This window comes from Ochotona curzoniae, unplaced genomic scaffold (assembly GCF_017591425.1).
Source record: "Ochotona curzoniae isolate NIBS_2020 unplaced genomic scaffold, NIBS_Ocur_1.0 contig_3819, whole genome shotgun sequence".
Classification (NCBI taxonomy): domain Eukaryota; kingdom Metazoa; phylum Chordata; class Mammalia; order Lagomorpha; family Ochotonidae; genus Ochotona; species Ochotona curzoniae.
In genome coordinates, this window is record NW_024466004.1 from 13407391 (window position 1) to 13429654 (window position 22264).

The 22264-nt window shown below is 36.5% G+C and overlaps 1 protein-coding gene across 1 annotated transcript in view; it reads right to left on the reverse strand.

The window, feature by feature from the left end:
* Positions 1 to 1638: 1638 nt before the first annotated feature.
* Positions 1639 to 22264, reverse strand: part of LOC121158419 (beta-defensin 110-like) — a 32141-nt gene continuing 11515 nt past the window's right edge. Inside the window, exon 2 of the mRNA XM_040983123.1 lies at positions 1639 to 1772. Within this exon, the coding sequence (XP_040839057.1) occupies positions 1639 to 1772 (134 nt within the window). The remainder of the gene's footprint in view (positions 1773 to 22264) is intronic.

Here is a 22264-nt window from a genome sequence, read left to right on the forward strand (position 1 = left end):
GTCATTTTAAAGAATCATTGGAATACCTCTCTTTCCTCTCCTTACTGAGTGTATTTTGTTAATATTGTCAAGATGTCTTTAAAATGTAATCCTAAATTAGAAAAAAAAATTAAGGCACTATGACTATAGTTCAAGCATTCAAACTGTTAAGAGCATTTCTAAGTAACTAATACCTAGCGATTTTGGCTCAATGCAACCAAACAGAAGGCAAGTTAAGTAAAGATTATAGGCCACAATTTTTTTCTTCAGTGATTCTGAGCCCTATCAATTAACATATTTAGCAAATTCTCAAGTAATGCTAAGATTGTTGCTTTAGGGATCTTTTTCTATATTCTTGAAGCCTTGAATGTTTATTTCTATGTTGAGTTTGACAAATGTTCTCTTTTACGGACAGTTTCTCAGGCCTTGCTGTTCAAGATGAAAAATTGAAGATATTCTGTAGATATTTAAGTAACAGAGGATGCGAAGCACACTACAGCACTGTGGGTGAGGTTGCTGCGTTGATTGTGTTTCCCATATCGTAGTATCGTAGTGCCTGGGTTTGAATCCCTCATCTGCTCCTAATTCAACTTCCTCTATGCCCACACTGAGGGGCAGCAGGTGATACGTTACTTACTAGGGTCACTACCATCTCTGTGGAAGCCTACAGTGAGTTTCTTGATCCGTGATCTCAGCCTAGCTCAGCCCCAGCTGTTGGGAGCTTTTGAGGAGTGAACCATGACCAGGGGGCAAAGATCTCTCTCTCGCTCTCTCACCCTCTCTAACTTTATCTTCCTCCCATTCTCTAAAGGCAAAAGTCTGATCTGTTCAGAAGCCAGTTCTCTTATGTTGGTAGGACTAGGATAGCTGCTATTGAGTTTCCTCTGTGGTTTCCTTTAAACCACATATTCCATGTGGCAAACTTCATTTAACCTTTGCTGTGTTGTGAATATGAATAGTTTCTAATTATTTTGCTGGGAAAACATCATTAAAATTATGTCATCTCAATAGGTTCCTGGACTTTTTACTGTTACCATACATTCGAGACCGTGATAAATTCCAGTAGCAGAATGTTGGGCGTGTAACTGTTGCTGAGGCAATATACCATCATAATAATATCAAGGAAAACTATGGGGAAACCATGAAAAATGGAAATTTCCTATATCTATGGAACCTCATCATGAACATTTATTTTAAAAATCTAAAAATTATGTCTTCTGAAAAAGTGTAATTATCTAAGTCTATGCCACAATTCAGCAGTTAAACCAGGTTTTAGAAGAAAAGACATGAGCATTTTCTGTAAAGGAAGGTGATTGGCAGGGAACAGAATAATATCTGTGAGCAATCAAAAGTATGTGAAGATGACTACGATCCTTAAAGTAAAGCTGGCAATAGAATCATATATAAATATTTAGAGAGGGAACAGAGTATCCTAAATAGCCACAGGAGACATTGGGTGACAAAGTGCTCATTCATCTGAAATGCAAAAATGCCCAGTGAACATAATAGACTAAATGTCTTGGTACATAAGTAGACATATTTATGATTTCACATCATATTACCATTAAAGCTTATAAGCACTTTGTTTTTATCTACTCTTGAGTAAGATGCATCTCTGCTCCAGGTTTGATGCTCAATGTGACATCCGTATTCCAGGGTTTATATGCAGCACTGGTTTCTCCATTTAATGCAGTATCCATAATCGTACTCAACATCGTCACAAAATGGTTTGCTTATTCCTTTCACTTTTTGGCATCTTTCAAATCTGTACTTTGGCGACAAATTACTTCCTGCTGTAATCAAGAGTGATACCTTAAGTTATCAGTCTATTATCCATTAGAATGCCATTTTCCTAAGAAGAGACAAAATCTACTCTGAATGTGAGATAACACGTGTGCAAACTGGAGAGTGTAGAACATCTGGTTACATTAAAGCACCGTTTACCGACTAAGAAAGCAACAAAGCTAAAAAGTCTTTTACAAGCACAAAATGTGTGTGAGTTTTTCCTGTAGTTCACACTAAAAGTGCGCCTCAGCACACTCCTGGGTGAGGGCTCTTAACTTGCTCTCCTTTATCAATGCATGCAGGTCAGTCTTATTTTCCCATATCTTATTAAGATAATTACTATATTTCCCTAATAACCTTCAATTTAATTTTTGTTAGTTTTTGATTTTAGACTTAATCTTGCTGCATATTCAAAATATTCTTCACCAAATGCTTTGTTCTCCATTTTAGACTTATTCTTAATTCTTTCTTTCATTCTGTTAGAACCAATAGGCATCTCTTTCACCCAATATGTAACTTTTGACAATTGGTTGGTTTAGTTAGGTTTTTGCATTCAAAATATAAATCTCTGTATATTTACTAGTATATCTTGTAATTCTTAGTGTGTCCTGACTATTGAAACATGGTGCCACAAAAATTGTTACTAATGAAGTTTTATATTCAGAAGGCTAATATGCTTTAGCTGTATACACACACACACACACACTTCTGTTGTATGTTACCTTTCTAGTTAAGTGAAACCCATTATAAATCTTCTAGCTTTTCATGAATAATCAAAGACATTGAAAAGATGTTCTGAGGTTCAAAATAACAATTCTGTATTCATTAATAAATCAAAAGTAACTGATAACAAAGTTTTTATTTTAGAATTTTATTGTGTAATGATTCAAGTGTACTTAAATATACGTTTAGAATAGGAAACAAACATTGAGGTTGCACATTTCTAGCTTCCAAATTGGATCAATACATGTAATCTATCTTGGGGTCATCATTCTACCTATCTGTCTGACATAACACACAAAAAAACCCCCATAATTATCAAAAGCATTTGGAATAGTTAATGCTGTAATTGGGTATGCAGAAAAGCTTCACTGAAATTTTCACAATAGATTACAACAAATATGGCTTAAAATCATAACAGGACTACTGTTACAATTGCACAGAATAGAATTAATTGATATTCATAAAGATTTTTTTCAGCTTACAGTGGCAGGCATTTGTGTACAGAATATTCTCTGAGAGTTAGATTCAAAATTACATAGAAACTAGAGAAATCTGGTGTTTCAAATTTATATTATTTAATGAAATGGATAGTAAAATAAAGTGTCTTTTAAATGCTTAACTATGGGACAGTCATTGTGGCATAGTGGGTAAAACTACTTCCATATTCCACAATTTCATAAGGGAGTCTTGATTCGGTGCAGCAGACTCCTATGAAAATATTGAAAACACATTTATGGAAGTTGAATAATTTTAACAAAGAACAAAATATGCTTACAGAAAAATGGTTTGATCAGTGAACAGTGTGTTCTTGTAGATTGTAGTCTTTGTGGTTATTGAAAGGAGATTGTGTACTCCTCATTTATCTGATTTCAGGAACTCTTACAAGTTGATCTTTCACTGCTCCAAGTGATTCTGTTATGATTTCCTAACACTATAATTACCATGTGTTGATGTTGGGCCCTTGGATTAATTTCAGCACTAACAATATGTAAGTCAGCAGAATTTTTTAAAGCACGTAAGAATAAGAAACAGGTGTCCCTGTCTATAGAGCCAGACCTGTTACTATGTACAATGGAAAAAATAAAACAAACAGAAATCATGTATTCATCTCTTTTTATTTAATTTTTTCCAGAAAAAAACTTGGATGGAATAACAATAAAACCTTTTTTGATCAAACTTCTTCTGACTTTATTGTAGTGGAAAATATTTAATTGATCGCATAGCAGAATTGCTGGGTGCCAGTCAGTTAGTCAATATGTGGTGTTGGCCAATGAGGCCCAGCATGGTAACTCAGTCGCAAAAGTCCTCTCTTTGCATGCACTGGGATCCCATATGGGTATAGGTTCATGTCCCAGACGCCCCGTTTCCCACCATGCTCCCTGTTTGAGACCTCAGAAAGCAGTCCAGGACCACCAAAAGCCTTGGGACCCTGCACCTGCTTAGGAGAACCAGAAGAGGCTCTGGGCTCCTGGCCTGGGATTGGTCAGCTCCAACCATCGTAGCCACTTGCAGAGTTAATGAATGAATGGAAAATATTTCTATTTTTTCCCTCCTTTTTGTAAATCTGACTTTCCAATAAAAATAAATGAATCTTAAAAAAATAAAATATTCATTATATAGTTCTAAAGTTTCAAGAGAATAGTACTGGGCTCCACCAGCTTCTGGAGAAGTCCCCTAGGATGGCATAGCACAGTGAAGTGTATGCAGGGAAGCGAGTGAGCATATGTCTGAGCTCAGAGGTAAAGCACTGAGGGGAGGTTCTGTGTTCATTCAACTCAGTTTACTCAATTCAGTCCTTTGAGAGCAAGTGGTACCTCCCTCAACAAATATTAATTCCTTTTAAGTTTGTATTTTTATTGTTTTATGATACAGTCATATAGACTATGGGATTTCCCTTCTCCCTCTCTAAACATCCACACACAACCACACATTGATTTCCCTATATTTTTATAATAGTCAAGTCCTTCATAAATAGTCATACATACATCACTCCTCTATGTAGGTGTATTCTGACATGGTAGGTTTGGATAATGGCAGAGTCCAGCTTCCTGTTGTCAAACTATATTTAACAGTCTCATTGAGAGTACATCTTTGATTTGAAAATAGGAGATTTATACTGCACTAAATCTTCACATCTAGATATAATAGTCTTTATTACAAAGTTACTATACACTTCCTCAAATGAGAAGCTATAAAACAAAATCTGCAACAGGAAGAAAATATTGAAAAGTAACAAAAACATGATATTAAATAACATGCTACTGAATGACAATGTCTCATTGAACAAATGATAAAATAAGAAACCTTGTTGAAGCAAAAAATGCTGCTTTGTGACCTTGAGTCAGTGAGGAAATTAATAACAGAAAAAATTCTGAATAAATAAAATTAAAAACGAAAATATCAAAATCCCTGAGATATAGCACAACAGTATTCTTGAAAATGCTATTGATCTTGAATTTTGCATGAAGTTGGCCTTATGTCAGAGAGAACATATAACATCTGAACTTATAGGATTGACTTATTTCATTGAGCATAATCATCTCTAGCTGGGAATATTTGGTTGTAAATGGTAGACTTTCACCCTATTTAATGGCACAGTTTTGATGTACCGCCATTTCTTTATCCATTCTCCTTTGATGGGCATCTGGGTTGTCTCCATAACTTTGCTAGTGTAGATTGTGCTGTAAATATAGGATTACAGACCCATTTCTCATATGCAAACTTCATTTCCTTTGAATATGTTCCCACTAGTGGGGTAACTGAATAATTTGGCAGGTCAGTTTTCAGAGCAAAAAAGGAAATATTCCGTAACATAACCAAAGCAATACATTAAAAAAGCCAACGCCAACATCATATTAACTGGGGAAAGACTGGAAGCTTTTCCACAAAGATCTGGGACTGGTCAAGGATGTACACTCTCACCACCGTTGTTCAACATATTAGAATTCCTTGCCGGAACTATTCAGCAAGAACAGTATTTTCAGGAAGTTCTTGGAACTCCAAAATGGGAGGGTAGAGCAGAATCACTTGAAATTGTGTGAGGAAGAGATGGAAAAGAATGTGTGACTCCTTAAACTGTTCACTTTCTATTGACTTTTATGCATACAATTCCAGAGTTGTAATCGTAATTCCCCACAAAACTGTAAGTGGTAAACTATTTTTCTCTCATTCTGTTTACTCAGAATTGCTCCCATTGCTTTGAACTTCATGGAAGAAGAAATGCTTTGTAGGATTCTGCAACCATGCTTATTTGACCTTTTAAATAGGCCAATGTTCAATGCCCCTGGATTCTTTCCTTTATTAACTGAAGCATTAACATCAAATACTAGCTTCATTTGTATTTGGAGTTTGCCAACTATGGCCTTTACCATAATATGAAACTCTTCTCACTTGAAAGATCATGTGGAGGCCCGTGTTTTCTGTTGCAGGAATACGGCCTTGCCCATGTGAGCCACTTAGCCTGAAGCTGTGTTGCCACCTATATCGCATGGGTTATTTCATTTCATCCTTGAAAATCTAGAATTTTTACAACCTTTGTCACTAGAAAACTTGATTTACTCAGTTCAATTTGTGCCACATCACAAATTTACCTATTTTTCTTATTCCAAATGCACACAGAAAATTATGTTTTTAATCTTGATTTGTTTTAAAGTTGATTCTTTACTATTATATCCTAGAAATTCAATAACAAAAAGATTAGTGATATCATTCTGCTACTACTTAATTATGAACTTTCTTTCAGGTCATCTTTAAATAGAGTAAACATAATGTATTAACAACTATGAACAAATAATGTAACTTCAGTAAATGAGTTTTTACACAGTTCGGTGCTTTTGAGAATTCAATTGTGTTGAAATCAACAAATAAGCCCTAACTATAGCTTACATTTAGTTTCAGCTTCAAATGACTTTTTAAGGAACACATGTCTTTCTAGTATTCTCATTTCTTTCTCAGGATGCTAGAGAATTTTCAATTTGTCTTGCTTCCAGGTTTTATCTCCACTTTGATGGCAATTGAACTGTATGACTAAATGTAATAATTTCAAATTGGATTTTATTAAAATAAGACAGATTTTTGAGGTAGTGAATGGAAAATTTTTCTGAAATTTTACTATAATTGTAAGGGAACTTGAAGCAAGAGCCAGTGGATATTTGTCAGAATTCCTTGTTTCTCACTTATCTCTGAATGGGATAATTTCTGTCTCAAGAAGCTAAGTTAATGTGCATGGCTTTTTGCTTTTTGGGAACATGGCTAATTCTTTGGATCTTAATCTTTTTTGCATTGCTGTGCTGTTTAAATTTCACTTTTTCTTCTTTGCTGTGGGTGCATCTCAAAAAATGGTAACTGAATATGCAGGTTGTATCCTATGTAATTCCCCTTGTTTTCTATTTCTCTTGTTTTTATTCTTGGTCACTCATGAGAGGAAGCTTATTTTTTTTTTCCCTGAAAGGGCCAAATTTCTAAAACATACAATCTTTTATATTGTAGTTTATTTTTTTTCCTAAAGCTAATATAAGTGAGTTTATGTACTGAATGCCTGCAGTCAAAAAGGTTCAGTCATGTAAAATTTTTTGAATACTTGTGGCTTACCACGATCTGTTTGGATCTATTAACTCCATGAAAATAATGGCACAGATTATTAGACCTAGGTTGTCAAAGAATTGCCGCTGAGATTGTATATGAAATAGTCCGTGAGATGTTCTATTGCAAATGTATCTACTGCAAATGTATTCCACACAGATGGCTAATTTTGATTTGCTTTGGCTCAACATTAAGTTTTCTTTGTTTTTAGTCATTACTCAAGATGCATGAACAGATGTTCTCACCTCTGTATGATTAATTCAACCCCTTGTTTCCATAAATTTCTTTGTTTCATTCTGTTACCATTGATTACAATAACACAAAGTCCCAACGTGAAAACATTTCTTGTTCATTACAGACACTATGTTTTTTGTGATTTATACTAATGACTGCATTTCTGTGGCAGCTTTTTTCCCCCTAATTTTATGAGATACAAGGAAAGATTATAAGATATTGATATTGCAGCAATGGCTTATGAAGGATGCCGTACATCTTGTGGGTTCAGACTAGGGACTAGGAAATAGATGTACAACAATATCTGATCCACTATGAGGCTTTACATAATGCCCACGGATGCTTCTTTTCATAGCAGAGCTGAGTAATTGCACCAGAAGTATAAGTTTCCTGCAAAACCTAAAATAGTTACCGATGCTTTTTGAAATGCAGCCTCTGGTTTAGGTTTTCACGTTAGATGTACTATAGAGCATTTTAGAGAGAGGAAATTACACCATACCCCAGGATACAGCATTTCTTCTATCCCTTCTGGATTCTTTCCTAAATTCCTCTTAAATACTCCTACACCGTTAATTTAGCAATACTAAGAACCCACAGAATCTAGGCTTCAGGTCAGATGGGAGACAGATGGATTGGAAGACTTGTTTTCACCAGCACTGTCCCCTGTGTGAAATTTCCTAGAATCTTCTCATAAACCTAGTTATCTTCCTTTTGCAACACTAGTTTACTTGTCTGGATTTGATACCATCTACTTGGATTGGAGTTGCAATAAAATAATCCCCCAAATCTTCATTGAAAATAATATTTTAATGTGAAAATTACTGCACCGTTCAATTATTTTGATTAAAAATGCATCTGGTTTTATGCTTACCCCACCCTCCCCGCACACACACACATATACACAGATCTAAATAAGTCATTCATCAACTGGTCTGCCTGCCCAAACTCTCAGGAGCAAGGACTAGTTTTAGGCCAAATCTGGTAACAACAACTTCCAAGTACCTGTCAACGATCCAACACCAGATTCCCCACAGGGTGCACCTTAACTAAAATGAAAATCAAACTTGAAGTAGTCGGACTGAAAGTAGTACTCTGAAACAGGATTTAGACACCTTAATGCTGCATTGAATAGCTGCCCCTAAAATCAATCATTTTTATGTACTGTCATTCGTATTTTGTCTTTCAGGTTTAATAATTATGTTGTCCTTACATGGATGAAAAAGTTCGCACAGTCTTCTCAATCTAATTACATGTTGTCATAATTCAGTTTACCAATGATACATGAAACTGTGATGCATACGTAAGTTCTGTAAAATGACAAGAATAATGAATAAAAGTTCACTTCTAAACAAATTACCTAATACAAATATTTCAATTTTGATCAGCATGTATTTATGAATTACATCTATAAAATATATTGTGCATTTTCCCTCTCGTTTGCTTAATGCCTTTCCAAATTTTCTGGGAGAAATACATAGGTTTACATATTATCTGTGCTGGCTAGCAAGGATTTGACTGAGACAAGAGGCGAGTACGAGCTCTTTGAAACCTTGGAAATGTATTGATAAAAAGGCTAATCTGCTCATTTTCACCAAAATTTAGAGTGCTAGAGGAATTAACTTCAGAAGGAGCAAGATTCTAGAACAACTGATTAAGCTGGTGCAATGTTCATGAGTGATTCAGGCTGAAAAATATTGTTTAATTTTTTTATTCATTATGGACATTCGTGCGCAGAAATATCAGGCTACGAGTGAAGTAATGTGATTATGGGAAGACTTAATTACAATATGTCTGCTTTTTCCATCTAGGTGTTGAATAATATTTTGCTTGGCAAACATTCTCTTAAACAGCAAGGAAATCCAGGTTGTTCACAGAATGAAAATCCAAATTCTTTATGACCACATCTACGTCTGCATTGGCCCCCAATGTATTCACAAGCTTTCCACCAATCAATTTTTGTCAGGGGCCATGGCACTTTGACTGAAAGAAAGCAAGAAAGGTTGAAATTAACACTCAATTTAGGAAATGTGGAGACTTAAAAAAAAAAAAAACACACACACACACACAAAGCAGCACAGAACCAAACAAAAAGCAATTTTCTACAATGGGAGTTTTGAGTCCCTGCACTCACAAGAGAGAATCGGAAGACGTTCCCAACCCCTGGCTCCTGGCTTCACATCGGTGCTTCCGGCCATTGCAGTCACTAGGGGAGTGAATCATCGGATGGAAGATCTTCCTCTCTGTCTCTCCTCCTCTCTGTATATCTGACTTTCCAATAAAAATGAATAAATCTTTTCACAGTGGGGTACCTTTTTCGCTACCTTACTACCTGCTTTACTTCCTCACTCCAGTTCTTGACTCTATTTCCTTGTTTCCGTAGAACTTGGAAAGCAGCAGTAGTATCCCAACTAACTGAATTCCTGACAGCCATAGAGGTTGTGTTCCTGACTTTGGTCCAATCTAGTCCCAGTTGTTGCATGCATTTGGGAAATAAAACAAGTAGTTTTTTTTTCCCCTTTTCGCTCAAATGCATAGAATATTTAAAAAAAAATTTTAAGAATAGTCAGAATATCCTGCTTCTAAACTGAATAAATATGTTTTTTTCTTGCTGTTATTCCATAGCAATTGTATTTACACTTTAAGTATTATAAGAGAATATTTAAAATATTCATTGAATTTAACAAGTTTTCTGCAAATATTACTTTATAGGGAAATTATGTATTTGGAATTCCAGCATTACCAATCCAATCACAGAATTGGTAAATATTGAGAGAATATTATAAATATCAAGAGATGATTGTACTATACCTCTGGTCATTGTTTTGTCATTTTTTTTCTGATTTTTGGTTTTCATTAGATGGTTTTTCTATGCTAACATTTTATAATTTGATTTCCTACTTTTTATCTCTAAAACTACTATTATTTTGTGCTCTGTGCTTGCCATGAATATTACATAAACATGATAGACAATTTCAATGTGATAACTTAACTTTGGTCAGAAAAAGACTAAGCTTTTACCTAACCTTGTACTTTATATTTTTGATGTGATGTTTTCCATCTTATTTTTTATAATATACCTCTTCACAGATTATTTTAGCTGCTATTATTTGTAATAGTTTTGTCATTTGTGTCAACCTCTGTATTAACGATAGAAGTGATTTAAACATCATTATTTTGTTACTATGACACTTTAGTAGTTTGAATAGAATATGTCCTTTCTATGCTGGTGAGCTCTAACCTTTTATGTGTTTCTTAATACTGATTAGCATCCTTGTTGTTTCAGCTTTAAGAACTCTAGCTGACTATATTAGCCAATTACCTTTCGTTTCACAAAATTTCTGCTGAGAATTCTACTGCCAAATCTATTAAAGTCCATTTATATGTGATTATGATTGTGATTTTGTTGTTTTCTCTTACTGCTTCCATAATCCAGTTTTCGGTTTTGTTTTGTTAAATTTATTTATTTACACTGGAAAGGTTGATTTATTGAGAGAAGAATTGATAGTAACATCTTCCATCCATTGATACATTTCTCAAATGGTAGCAATGGCCAGAGCTGAGCCAATCTGAAGCTGGGGGGCTCTGGCCAGAGCTTCTTCTGGGTCTCCTGTGTGGGTACAGGGTCCCAAGGCTTGGGGTCACTCTTCACTGCTTTCCTGGGGTACAGGCATGGAGCTGGATGGGAAATGGAGCCTGGACAAAAATTGGCACTCATATGGGATCTCTACACTTGGAGCTGGAGGATTAGCCAATTCAGCAGTGCCAGCAGCCCATGATCCTGTTTTGGGTAGTTTTATTCTGCTTAGTGTAACCTTGTTATGATTTAATCCGATTTGAAACTTCTGACTTTGGCACATCTGGACACATACATATTTGACAAGATTTAGAGAGTTTGACAAGAAAAGAACATATTTGTAAGAAAATTTTCTATCTTATCTCTCTGTCTCCTGTTAAACCCATATAATTCAGAAAAATGCATGTTGTTCTTTAAATTTAATATTGTTTTCTGGGCCTGGTGGCGTGGCCTAGCAGCTAAAGTCCTCACCTTGAACGCGCCAGGATCCCATATAGGCACCGGTTCTAATCCCGGCGGCCCTGCTTCCCATCCAGCTCCCCTCTTGTGGCCTGGGAAAGCAGTCGATGACGGCCCAAAGCTTTGGGACCCTGCACCCGTGTAGGAGACCCGGAAGAAGTTCCTGGCTCCTGGCTTCGGATCAGCATAGCATCGGCCGTTGAGCTCACTTGGGGAGTGAATCATCAGATGGAAGATCTTCCTCTCTTCCTCTCCTCCTCTCTGTATATCTGACTTTCCAATAAATAAATAAATCTTTTAAAAATAAATTTAATATTGTTTTCCCTAGTTCTTTTTATTCTTTCTCTTCTGATTGTGCATTTCAAAATAACCTACATCTGATGTCACAGATTCACCGTGTTGCAGAATTAATTCTGTTGTAAATGTATTCTACAGAGAGCGAGAGAGAGAGAGAGAGAGAAAGAGAGAAAGAGAGTTGTTTTTTGCTGTATTTCATTTTAATGTGTTTTCAACTCCAGGGATTTCATAAATTGTTTCTTTGTGTTTTGTTGAAATGACTGTGTTGAGAGTTCATTCAAGGGGAGTTTGCAGAGCTCTATTTCTTTAAAGTTATTCACTAGTGTTTCCTTTTGTTTGGTTGTGGGACACTTCTCTCATTGTTTTTGATCCAACTCTGTGTCATCATCTGTACAGTTGAAGATGTAGAGCGTAATTCTGGTCTCTGGAGGCTAGTGCTTTCTGGGAAATTCTTGCATCTGTTAGCCCCTGGAGAGGCTTGAGGCTGTCTTCTTGGCATGGAGTGCAGCTGATCATGTTTTGGAGTACTTAGACTAGTCTCATGCCTTTGTCAGTTGATGTGCATATCTGGTATTAAGTCAGCTGTGTCTGGAGACTGGCTCTGCCAAAGAAGAGCATGACAAGGTCTGCAGATGTTCATGTGAGGCTCGTATCCACCTCTAGCCTAAAGCCTGTATAAGCAGAAGTTTGGTAGAAGCCCCCATCCACAGGGTTGAATGTGTGGGTAGTGATCTTTGAGCCTTAACGTACAGGAGCCACTCAGCTGCTGGAATGGATCTAGTTAGCACGTGGGTTAACGGAAAGGAATCCTGCCCCTCGAGGCTAGCCTGCCACCAGATTACTGTTGTAATCCTGGATTCTGTGCCTGCAGAAACAAATCCAGAATTTAACTCCACTAATGCTTTGGGCCATCGTGGCTAGCTTGAGCCTTGGTGTTCTTTATGTCAACCTGATACAGAGTTCACAGGACCTGGCTTGTAGAGTTGACTATGAGCTCCAAGCTGTAATTTAAACTCACCGAGGTTGTCTGGAATTTAAATCACCAAAGCCCAGACAGGACTGATGTCTGCTGGAGTAAGCCTGGATCCTGGGTTTCCTGTGCAGGGTAGGGCCCTAGGAGCCTGTATGACGTTAGAAAAGCTGAGCCTTTGTCCTTTACTTGAGGTGATTCTGTCTCCATGATGTAACACCTGGGGCTGGAAGGAGCTAAAGCTAGTAACCTACAGACACCCTTCCTACCCATTGCAATGTCTTTTTAAAATTTCTGGGGCCAGTGTTATGGAGCACCCCATTAAACTACCACCTGCAAAGCTGGCACTTCATATAATTACTGGTTCAATTGGAATGTTCCACTTCCAATCCACTTCCCTGTTAAGATGCTTGGGAAAGCAGCTTAGGATGGCCCATTTCTGTGCCTCAGCACCCATGGGTGAAACTTTTTGTTCCTAGCTTCAGCCTGGCTCAGTTCTTTGAGGCTATCTGGGGAGTGAATAGTGAGATAAAACATTCCACACCACTACCCCTGCCCCACCATCTCTCTCCCTCTCTCTTACTTTTTCAAATAATTTTTTTTTAAAAATCTGAAAATAACAACAAAAATCACCTTTGGACTAAACAGAAGTCATAGAATTGCTTGGCTACCATAGCTATTGTGAGTATATTCTCACACTTGCTAGTCTTTCATACTAATACTTCTATAGCAAGGAGGAACATTTGAAAGTGTTGGCCTTTTGTCTTGCTGGTGACAAAAGCAGTTAAACAGATGAGGATTGTGATGTAGATCACACTTAGAAAACATAATTCATTTCATCTAACTCTATCAGACATCGAACTAATCAAGACAAAATTTGTATATTTTACCTGTGTTGAAAATTCCCCCCCTCAATTTCATGTCTTTATGTGTTGGAGGAGATTCTGTTGTCTTTAAGAATAATGCTTGAAGATTTGGTGTACATATTGTTGTCAATCCTGCGGGAGTGCTGCCAAGAAGCTTTAAAGGAATCCTAGAATCCACTGGAAGAGAAACAAGACCCATTTTCAAAATAGAAAAAAAAAAGTTGTCTTTAGAAGTGAGGACTAATATTAATAATTTGTTTTTATTTTATGGCCCTACATATTGTAAGACTTTTTTAAAATGACAAACATAATTATACTGCATGTGTTTAAAATGTAGTGGAATAAATAAATGAGTGGCATGATTATTATTACAAGGACTATGTGCAGTTCTTATGGCATAAAAGTTAATGCAGCTAAAATTCTGGACAATTGTTAGTTGTTGAATTTATTATTACGAAGAAACTACCTCACTGCTCAAATACTTTGAAAACTAGAGAAATTTAATGAGCACCGTCTAATAATTTTTATAAAGATGCAGGAAAAATCTTTCCCTACTTAAATTATCTTCTTATTTAATTTAGTTCTCCCTCTTTGGATTAGACTATTCATGTAAGTTTATCCATTTGTTCTATTGTGGTGCAGAATCATCAGTTTAAGAAATGATTTTCTAGTGAAAGAATGGAATGCTGGGTTCATTTTGAGGACTCCCGTGGCCAAACTGACAACAAATGCCTAGTTGACACAGAGAAAAATCGCAACATATGGAAGGAGACTTTAACTGAAATGAGTTAGCAACGAATTTTATTTGATTTAGCTGCTACTATTAATAATATCAATGTAGGGTCAAATTGTTTGTAGCCATATTTTCTCATTCTCGATATTTCATGTTTATCAATATATTCAATTCAGTTAAATTTGAAATTTATATAATATATATTTAATGGATTAACTGTATAAATAAATTGACTAAGTCAATACAATATTTTCACTCCGCAATGGTCACAAACACATACATGTAATTTATATGCATTCATGAAATCAAGGTGAACTCCAGTCTTTCATAGTATTTTATGCTTGAAAAGTTATTCAACAATTTCCTCCATCTGGGAACTGTAATTAATATAATGTGCCACAGTAAAAGTACTAATGTAGTAATTGTATATCTATGCTATTCACCTAAAAACTTCTGCCCCCTTCCCACCTTCAATTTGCCTCCCCGGGCAATAGTGTTCACATTACCTGATGAAATGAAGACACCAAAAAAGAGAAAAATGGAGGAAAAGAAAAACATCTTCATTGATTTCTGTTTGAGAAATCTCTACAGATCGGTATAAACCAAGGTGTGGACACAAAAAGGAACAGAGAAAGCTTTTTATTTATTAACTGCATGGTCTTGATTAATGAGGCTTATTTATTGAGAACATTTCTATTCTTGGTTGAATAATTTCTGAATCAGAGACATGGTAGCTAGAAGAAGTTGGCTCATTATCACACAGAAAAACCATTTAATGATTTTCCTTGTAGTCATTTTTTTAGGAACTAAACAATTGTTTAGAATACGAATATGAGAGCAAACTTATGAGTGATCAATATTTGCGATAATGTTGCAGTAATTTACTCAATATTCCAGAAAACATATATTTTTTAAAATATGTTATTTTAGAGACCCCAATATTAAAAATACATTTTAGTGTAGTGAGAAATTCAGCAGATAATGTTTACAGCAATGATTATTGAGAATATGTAATTTTGCAAAGATGGTTACTGAGGTCCAACTTGGTTGGATAATTTAAAACTTCACATCTTTGTTTAAAATGTGCATGGATAATGCTGTGATATATGTGGTTATAATACTTCCTAATTTTTTAAAGATTGATTTTTTTTTTTATTAGAAAGTCAGATATAGAGAGTAGGAGAGACAGAGAGAAAGATCTTCTGTCCCATGATTCACTCCCAAAGTGAGTGCAATGGCCAGAGTTGCACTAATCCGAAGCCAGGAGTCAGGAACTTCTTCCAGGTCTCAATATAGGTTCAGGATTCAAAGGCTTTGGAACGTCCTCAACTGTTTTCCCAGGGCTCAAGCCGGCAGCTGGATGGGACTGGGGTTGCCGGGATTAGAACCGGTGACCATATGGGATTCTGGCGTGTTCAAGGTGAGGACTTCAGCTGTTAGGCCACAGCGCCAGCTACTATACTTGCCAATTTAGTTGTATCTTGAAGTTGATCTTTTGGCCACAAGTAGGATTTATTCATGTTGATGCATACTCATTATACATCAGAATTCATTTTTGAAGGATTTATTTATTTTTATTGGAAAGGCAGATATACAGAGAAGAGGAGAGACAGAGAGCAAGATCTTCCATCTTCAATCCCCAAGTGACTGCAATGACCAGTGCTGTGCAGATCCAAAGCCAGGAACCAGGAACTTCTTCCAGGTCTCCCCAAATGGCTGCAATGGCTGAAGCTGAGCCAATTCAAAGCCAGGAACCAGGAACTTCTTTCCAGGTCTCCCACACAGGTGCAGGGTCCCAAGGCTTTGGGCCATCCTTGACTGCTTTCCCAGGTCACAAGCAGAGAGCTGGATGGGAAGCAGGGCTACTGGGATTAGAACTGGCGCCCATATGAGATTCCTGTGAGTACAAGGTGTGGACTTTAACCACTATGCTATCCAGCTGAACCCCAGAATTCATCTTCTTTTTGTTTTTCTATGTAGTCTGGATTTGTTTCTGAGTTGAATTTTAAGTTCCATAAAATATACTGTGATGGATTCTGAGGTGCAGAAATTGTTACCCAGTCCCCATAATTAGCGAAGAACCATTTGTTCTGTTGTTATGCACAAGGACAGCATTATGGGACCCTTGTGTGGCAATTATGTGCCAATTGAATAATTTAGGATTATCTCTTCTCATTCACTTTGACTACACAACTCTTAAAACAGTCTTCCTCAACATGGGGTAATACACCTGATGTCTTTGCAAAAAGACATCAATGGGGCAGGACATTTTTCAGTGTTAACATTCCGTGAGTTATAGAATGCTTCTGTCAAACTTGAGGGATCGGGTACTAAGCTTGTGTCAGTCCTGGCCCAGGTTTTCTTTTTTTTTCCTTTTAATTTTGAGTGTTTCTTGGCTAGATCCTATGTAAGTTTGTTCATTTGTTTTATTTTATTTTGACTGATCATCATTGATCAATCTACTGAGTCTTTGAAGATAAATATATGCAGATTTTCTGAATTTGTTCTGTGTAATTCTTTCTCTCAGGTACTGTCTTATGTACCCTGGCTACCATAATCACTGAAATCAATTCATTCTGTTCAATCGTGGGTGCGCATGAGGCTCTACTTAATCTGAAGTCAGAATGCTTCCCAAGATGTTATGTTGATTAATCATAGGTCTCAAGTGAATTCCTTACTCTGTCTCTATGAAACGCTCCTGTCCATTGACTGATGGTAGAAGTCTTACTATACGTATATATATATTCATTTCCATTTTACATTCATTTCTAGCAGTAATAAACAATTTAGGCTTGATCAGAAACATAATTATTTTCATTCAATATTGATAAAAACCAATTCAAATTTCTTCTCTACCAATTGCAACGTTTGAATAATTTGTGAGTCTTCTTCCATATCTTGATCATAATTAGTTTTGCTCTTTGTGTTGTAGTTGTAGTTTTTAAATAGTGTGATGAACACTATGTGCTAAATGCTTTAAATGATTTATTTGAAAAGCTGATTTAAAGAGAGGAGAGAGAGACAAGGAGAGAGAAAGAGTGAGAGAGAAATAGAGAAATGCCTTCCATCTTGCTAGTTCATTCTCTTAATGGTCCCAATACCCAAAGCTGACTTGGACTGAAGCTGAGAGCCAGGAGCCTTCTGCAGGTGTCCCACATGCCAGCTGAGACCCAAGGATTTGGGCCATTCTTCAGTGTTTTCCCAGGCCATAAACAGAACTTCACCATAAGTGGATCAGCTTGGCTATAATAAGCCAGGGCCCACATGGTATGCTGCCGCCACAGGACAAAAAATTAGCCCATCACACCACCCTGCCAGCCTGTATTAAAACTTTTATAAAGAAAAGCTTATTTCTGCTTCTTAACAGAGCACAACAGGGCAACAAACTGCACTCTTTTCAAAGATTAAATGAGTCAAATTCAGTTTGACAAAGTTGTGGAACTCAGTATTTCTATACTTTTAATTATCTGAGAACTTTTTTTGTTAATTTTTCACATCAAGGAAACACTGCTATGATTTCTAAAGTCATAGGTCAAGTTTTCTATTTCTCCATTATTCAGTAAGCATGCCTTGAAAAAATTAATGTTGTCTTGGGCTGTTCTAAAATTTGAATCATTTGTACTAGCATATCAAAATGCCCTAATTTATCTTTGCTTCTTTCTGTTCATGCCCTTTACGTGTGGTTCTCACCCCAAGTGAAAACCAGACAAATGCACCCAGGTTAGAAAATTGCTGAAAAGCTTAGCTCGCTTAGAAAAGTCACTAATGGAAGTTCGGTGATATAGTCTTTTTGTGTTAATGTCTCTCACCTTTCTTAAATATATCTTCCCCTATAACCAAAGACAGATGAGTGCCTGGGTAAAAAAGAAATGTGCTCTACTCAGAAAAAGCATTATTCTTGGAGCTGGCACAATGCCTTGATTAACTACAAATGCCAGCATCCCAGATAAGCTTCGATCCGTGTCCCAGATGCTCCTCTTTTGATTTTCCTCCCTGCTTTTGGTTTGGAAAAGCAGCGGAAGATGGCTCAAGTCCTTGAGTCTCTCTGCAAGAAACTCCACGCTGTTGGATTCAGACCAGCTCAGCTACAACTATTGTGGTCATTTGAAGAGTGAACCAACGGATAGAAGATCTCTGTGTCTCAACTTCTCTCTGGGAATCTACCTTTCTAATAAAAATAAAAATAAAACTAAGAGATTTCTAAGAAGGCGTAGTCTTTTCTTGCGATTTGTGAGAGCTGATCTGTAGATCTTTGGAGGTTTGTGTGAAAATGTGTTTGCTTCTCTGAGCAGTTCTGCAACAGACATTCCAGGCAGTGGATTATGATGGAGGTTTGGCGCCAATCGAGGCTTACCCTACATCCTAGTTAAGGTGGTTAGAGAGCAAATGGCTTTTTTTTTTTCTTTTTAAGATGCATTTACTTTTATTGGAAAGGCATATTTAAAGGGAGAAGTGACAGAAAGATCTGTCCACTGGTTCAAGTGATTTATTCCCCAAGTGACCTCAAAGATCAGAGCTGAGCAGATCAGAAGCCAGGAGCCAGGATCTTCTTCTGGCTATCTTATGTAGGTGCAGGATCCCAAGGTTTTGGGCCACACACAGGGAGCTGGAAGGGAAGTAGGGCAGCCGGGACACAAATCCACACACGTATGAGATTCTGGCACATGCAAGGCAAGGACATTGGAAAGTAGACTACTGCGTCTGCCCTAGACAGCTTGTTTGCAACACCAGCTACATCTAGTGGGACTAAGAGAGTGAAAAACAGTCATGTTGGCTATTAATCATTAGGCATCAATAAAAACTGAGGACTAGGAGATCTGTGTGAGGTTTCCTGTTTGGTAATATTTTGCATATTGTAATATACTAGCATCAGGAGTTCATAACACCCAATGGAGAGAAAAACTAGAAACTAGGTTTTGAGGTCTGCCCTCTGTAACTTTCCCTTTACTGATTTTAATTTGTATTCTTTTCTTGTAATAACCCATTAATTTCATTACAACATTATGTGAGTTTTTTTCCTGCTGAGGAGTATTTTTACTTTTTATTTTTATTTATTTACTCATTTTTTATTAATCACATTGCATTATGTGACACAGTTTCATAGGCTCTGGGATTCCCCCAGCCCCTCCCTGTGCCCTCCCCCATGGTGGATTCCTAACATTACGTGAGTTTTAGTGAGTTTTCTATCTGGAGAAAACTTTACAAACATAGAAACAAGAAAGAACTCATTTTATCTGACAATCTCTACAAAATTTGAATGTTACTTTAAAAATCATATATGATGATACTATGTTGAAAATTGTGACTCTTAGATTGGAAAAAGAATTCCAACCATTGTCACATTAATTTGTGTTTCATTAGAATTTCTCACAATGGAAATAAAATACGGAAAATTTTTATTATCTAAGAATATGAGATTCTGTCACATGAAGGCAAGTATTTTAGCTGCTGGATTGCCACTCTGGACCATCTTTTAATATTGTATTATACTCAAGCTAACACTTAATGAAAGTACTTTACAGATTCAATATCTAACATTTAAATAACTAATACCTTTTACTTGCAGGCTCTTACTAAAAAAATTAATAGTTACTTGAATATAAACACTAACATCATACAAATCTCTCTGATGATAGAGACAGCAATCAAGCAGCTGATATGCAAGTAACGTGTAGGTATTCATAATTCGAACTACGAGATGATTCATATTTCAGATTGTAAGGAACAAGATAATGTGAGATTTCATCACACTCCTGAAACTGTCATGAAATTAAAACTTGGGAACTGTTGGTTTCTGGGATCCTGCATGTAATGTTTTTAGGTTGTAGTTTACTGCTGTGACTGCAGATAGCAATGCTAGGGATAATGGCGTCTCTTACGGGTCAGCCACGTCTCGGCCAAAGTCAAGTCATTTGAAGTGAGAGCAGGCAGACACGCAGGAACAAACAATGCATGATCGTTCACACTTGTATGAGTTTAAAAAAGTTGATGTGAATATTAAAAATTCTAAAACCTAGGAGAGGCAAGAGGAGGATAGAGAAAGGTTTGGAAAGGGTTACCAAAGTGCAGAAAGAAATAAAAAGTTTTGATGTTTCACAGTGCTAGCTGACAACTGTAGTCCACGAAAATCTAATACAATATGCAAAAGTGTTGGATGCTGCTGGTAGGCTCATAATGAAGAGGGCAACTGGGCAAATGAGAGGCACATTGACTGATTTGATCAGTTATATTGTATGTTGAAATATTGTATTGTGCTCCATAAAATGCATAACTATGGAATAGTAACTAAATTTTTGGAAAATGAAATTGTGTACAAAGGGACCTCAGAATGTCTATGAAAATTAAGTTGAAATGTAATTGAATTTTGGTATCTGCTTTTGAAAATCCATGTATTTGAGGTATCTTCATAAAGTTCATTAAATTGTGCTATAAAAAATGAAGCTCAGGCTTCATATTCAGGCACCAAAATAAATTTTTTTTTTCTTATGTCATTCTCCATCAACTTTAGGAACTACCCTCTGACACTACCTTGGTTTACAAAAATCAGACTGAATGAGGAGAACTATGGCAGATATTCCAAATTTCTCTTTACTTTCCATATTCTGAAAATAGCTTTCCCACAAAATTATCTTCTTGCAAAACTAATTTTGAAACCTGCTGTACTTTATATGCTTTGGGGACTTACCCATATCTCTTATGTTCCCTCCACATCCCCACTTTTTCTCCTTTGAAATTTAGTTTTGCATCTACATACACATATACAGATACATATATGTGTGAAATAGTGAAATTTTTCATAATTAAATACAGTCAATTTCTGTTTGTTGGCCTTTGTCAAGCACAAATGACAAGAAAATAGTGATGACTTCTAACTTCACTGAAACTGAAACAGAGAGGGGAAAAACCGCTGGAATAGACTACTGATGCTTGCTATGACCTGACGAAAGTGGCAAGGGTGGCCCACGTGTTGGGCATCTGCCATCCACGTGAGAGACAGGATGAATCTCTTGGCTCCTGCCTTTGACCTGGCCATCTGCTGAGTGAGTCCATGTCCTTTTTCTGTAACTCTGACTTTCAAATAATGATTAAATCTTTTTAAAAAGGGATTTAGCAATAGTGAGATTAACACAGGGGAAAAAAATAACCTACGTTCAAGATAAAGGAAATTACTCTGAATTAATAACAGGGAAAGATTATAATTTAGATGGCATCGAGACGTAATTCTTTCTTGTTTTTTGCAAATAAGGCTGAGTTTGGTGTGATGGATCGATTGGTTGTTCCTCTCCACTGCAAGTGCTACTGAGATCCCATATGGTGTTAGTTCATGCCCCGATACTCTTATTTCTGACCCATCGCCCTGCTTATGTCCTGGGAAAGCAACAGAGGATGTCTCGAGTTCTTAGGCTACTGCTCTCATGTGGGAGACACAGAGGACACTCCGGGCTCCTGGCTTTGTTTCAGCTCAGCTACAGCCACTGTGGACATTTGGGAAGTGAAGAGTGAATGGAAGATATTTCTGTTTCTCCTCACTGTAAATCTGCTTTTCCAATAAAAATAAGTTAATTATTAAAACAGAGAGAGAGAGAGAGAGGACAAAGAGAAATTGTTAAGGTTGAAGGCCTAAGAACATTATGTAAGACCAAGGACAGAGAGCAAAAGTAATTCGAAGTGGAACATTGTGTCACTTTTCAAGCCAAACACCTGGCTATTTCAGAGTAAATTATTCATTGAAATGCTGCATGCCACTTGACTCAAATGTATGAATCATTGATAATCTAAATAATGTTAGTCATTAGACAAGTGTTAGTCATTAGACAATTTGGAAAAAGCACCATGTTTTTAGAAAAACTGATATGCACAGGGATTTTTTTTTTTGTTCTTTGATTCTTAATTTTAGCTCTCTCTCACACAGGAGAACATGCAGTATTTGTCTTTCTGTATCTGGGTTGTTATGCTCAGCATGCTACCTACCAGTTGCACCTAATTTATTATAAACAAGAAAATTTCAATATTTTATAACTGGAAAAGTATCTGTGGTGCTTTTGTGCAAGTGTGCATATATG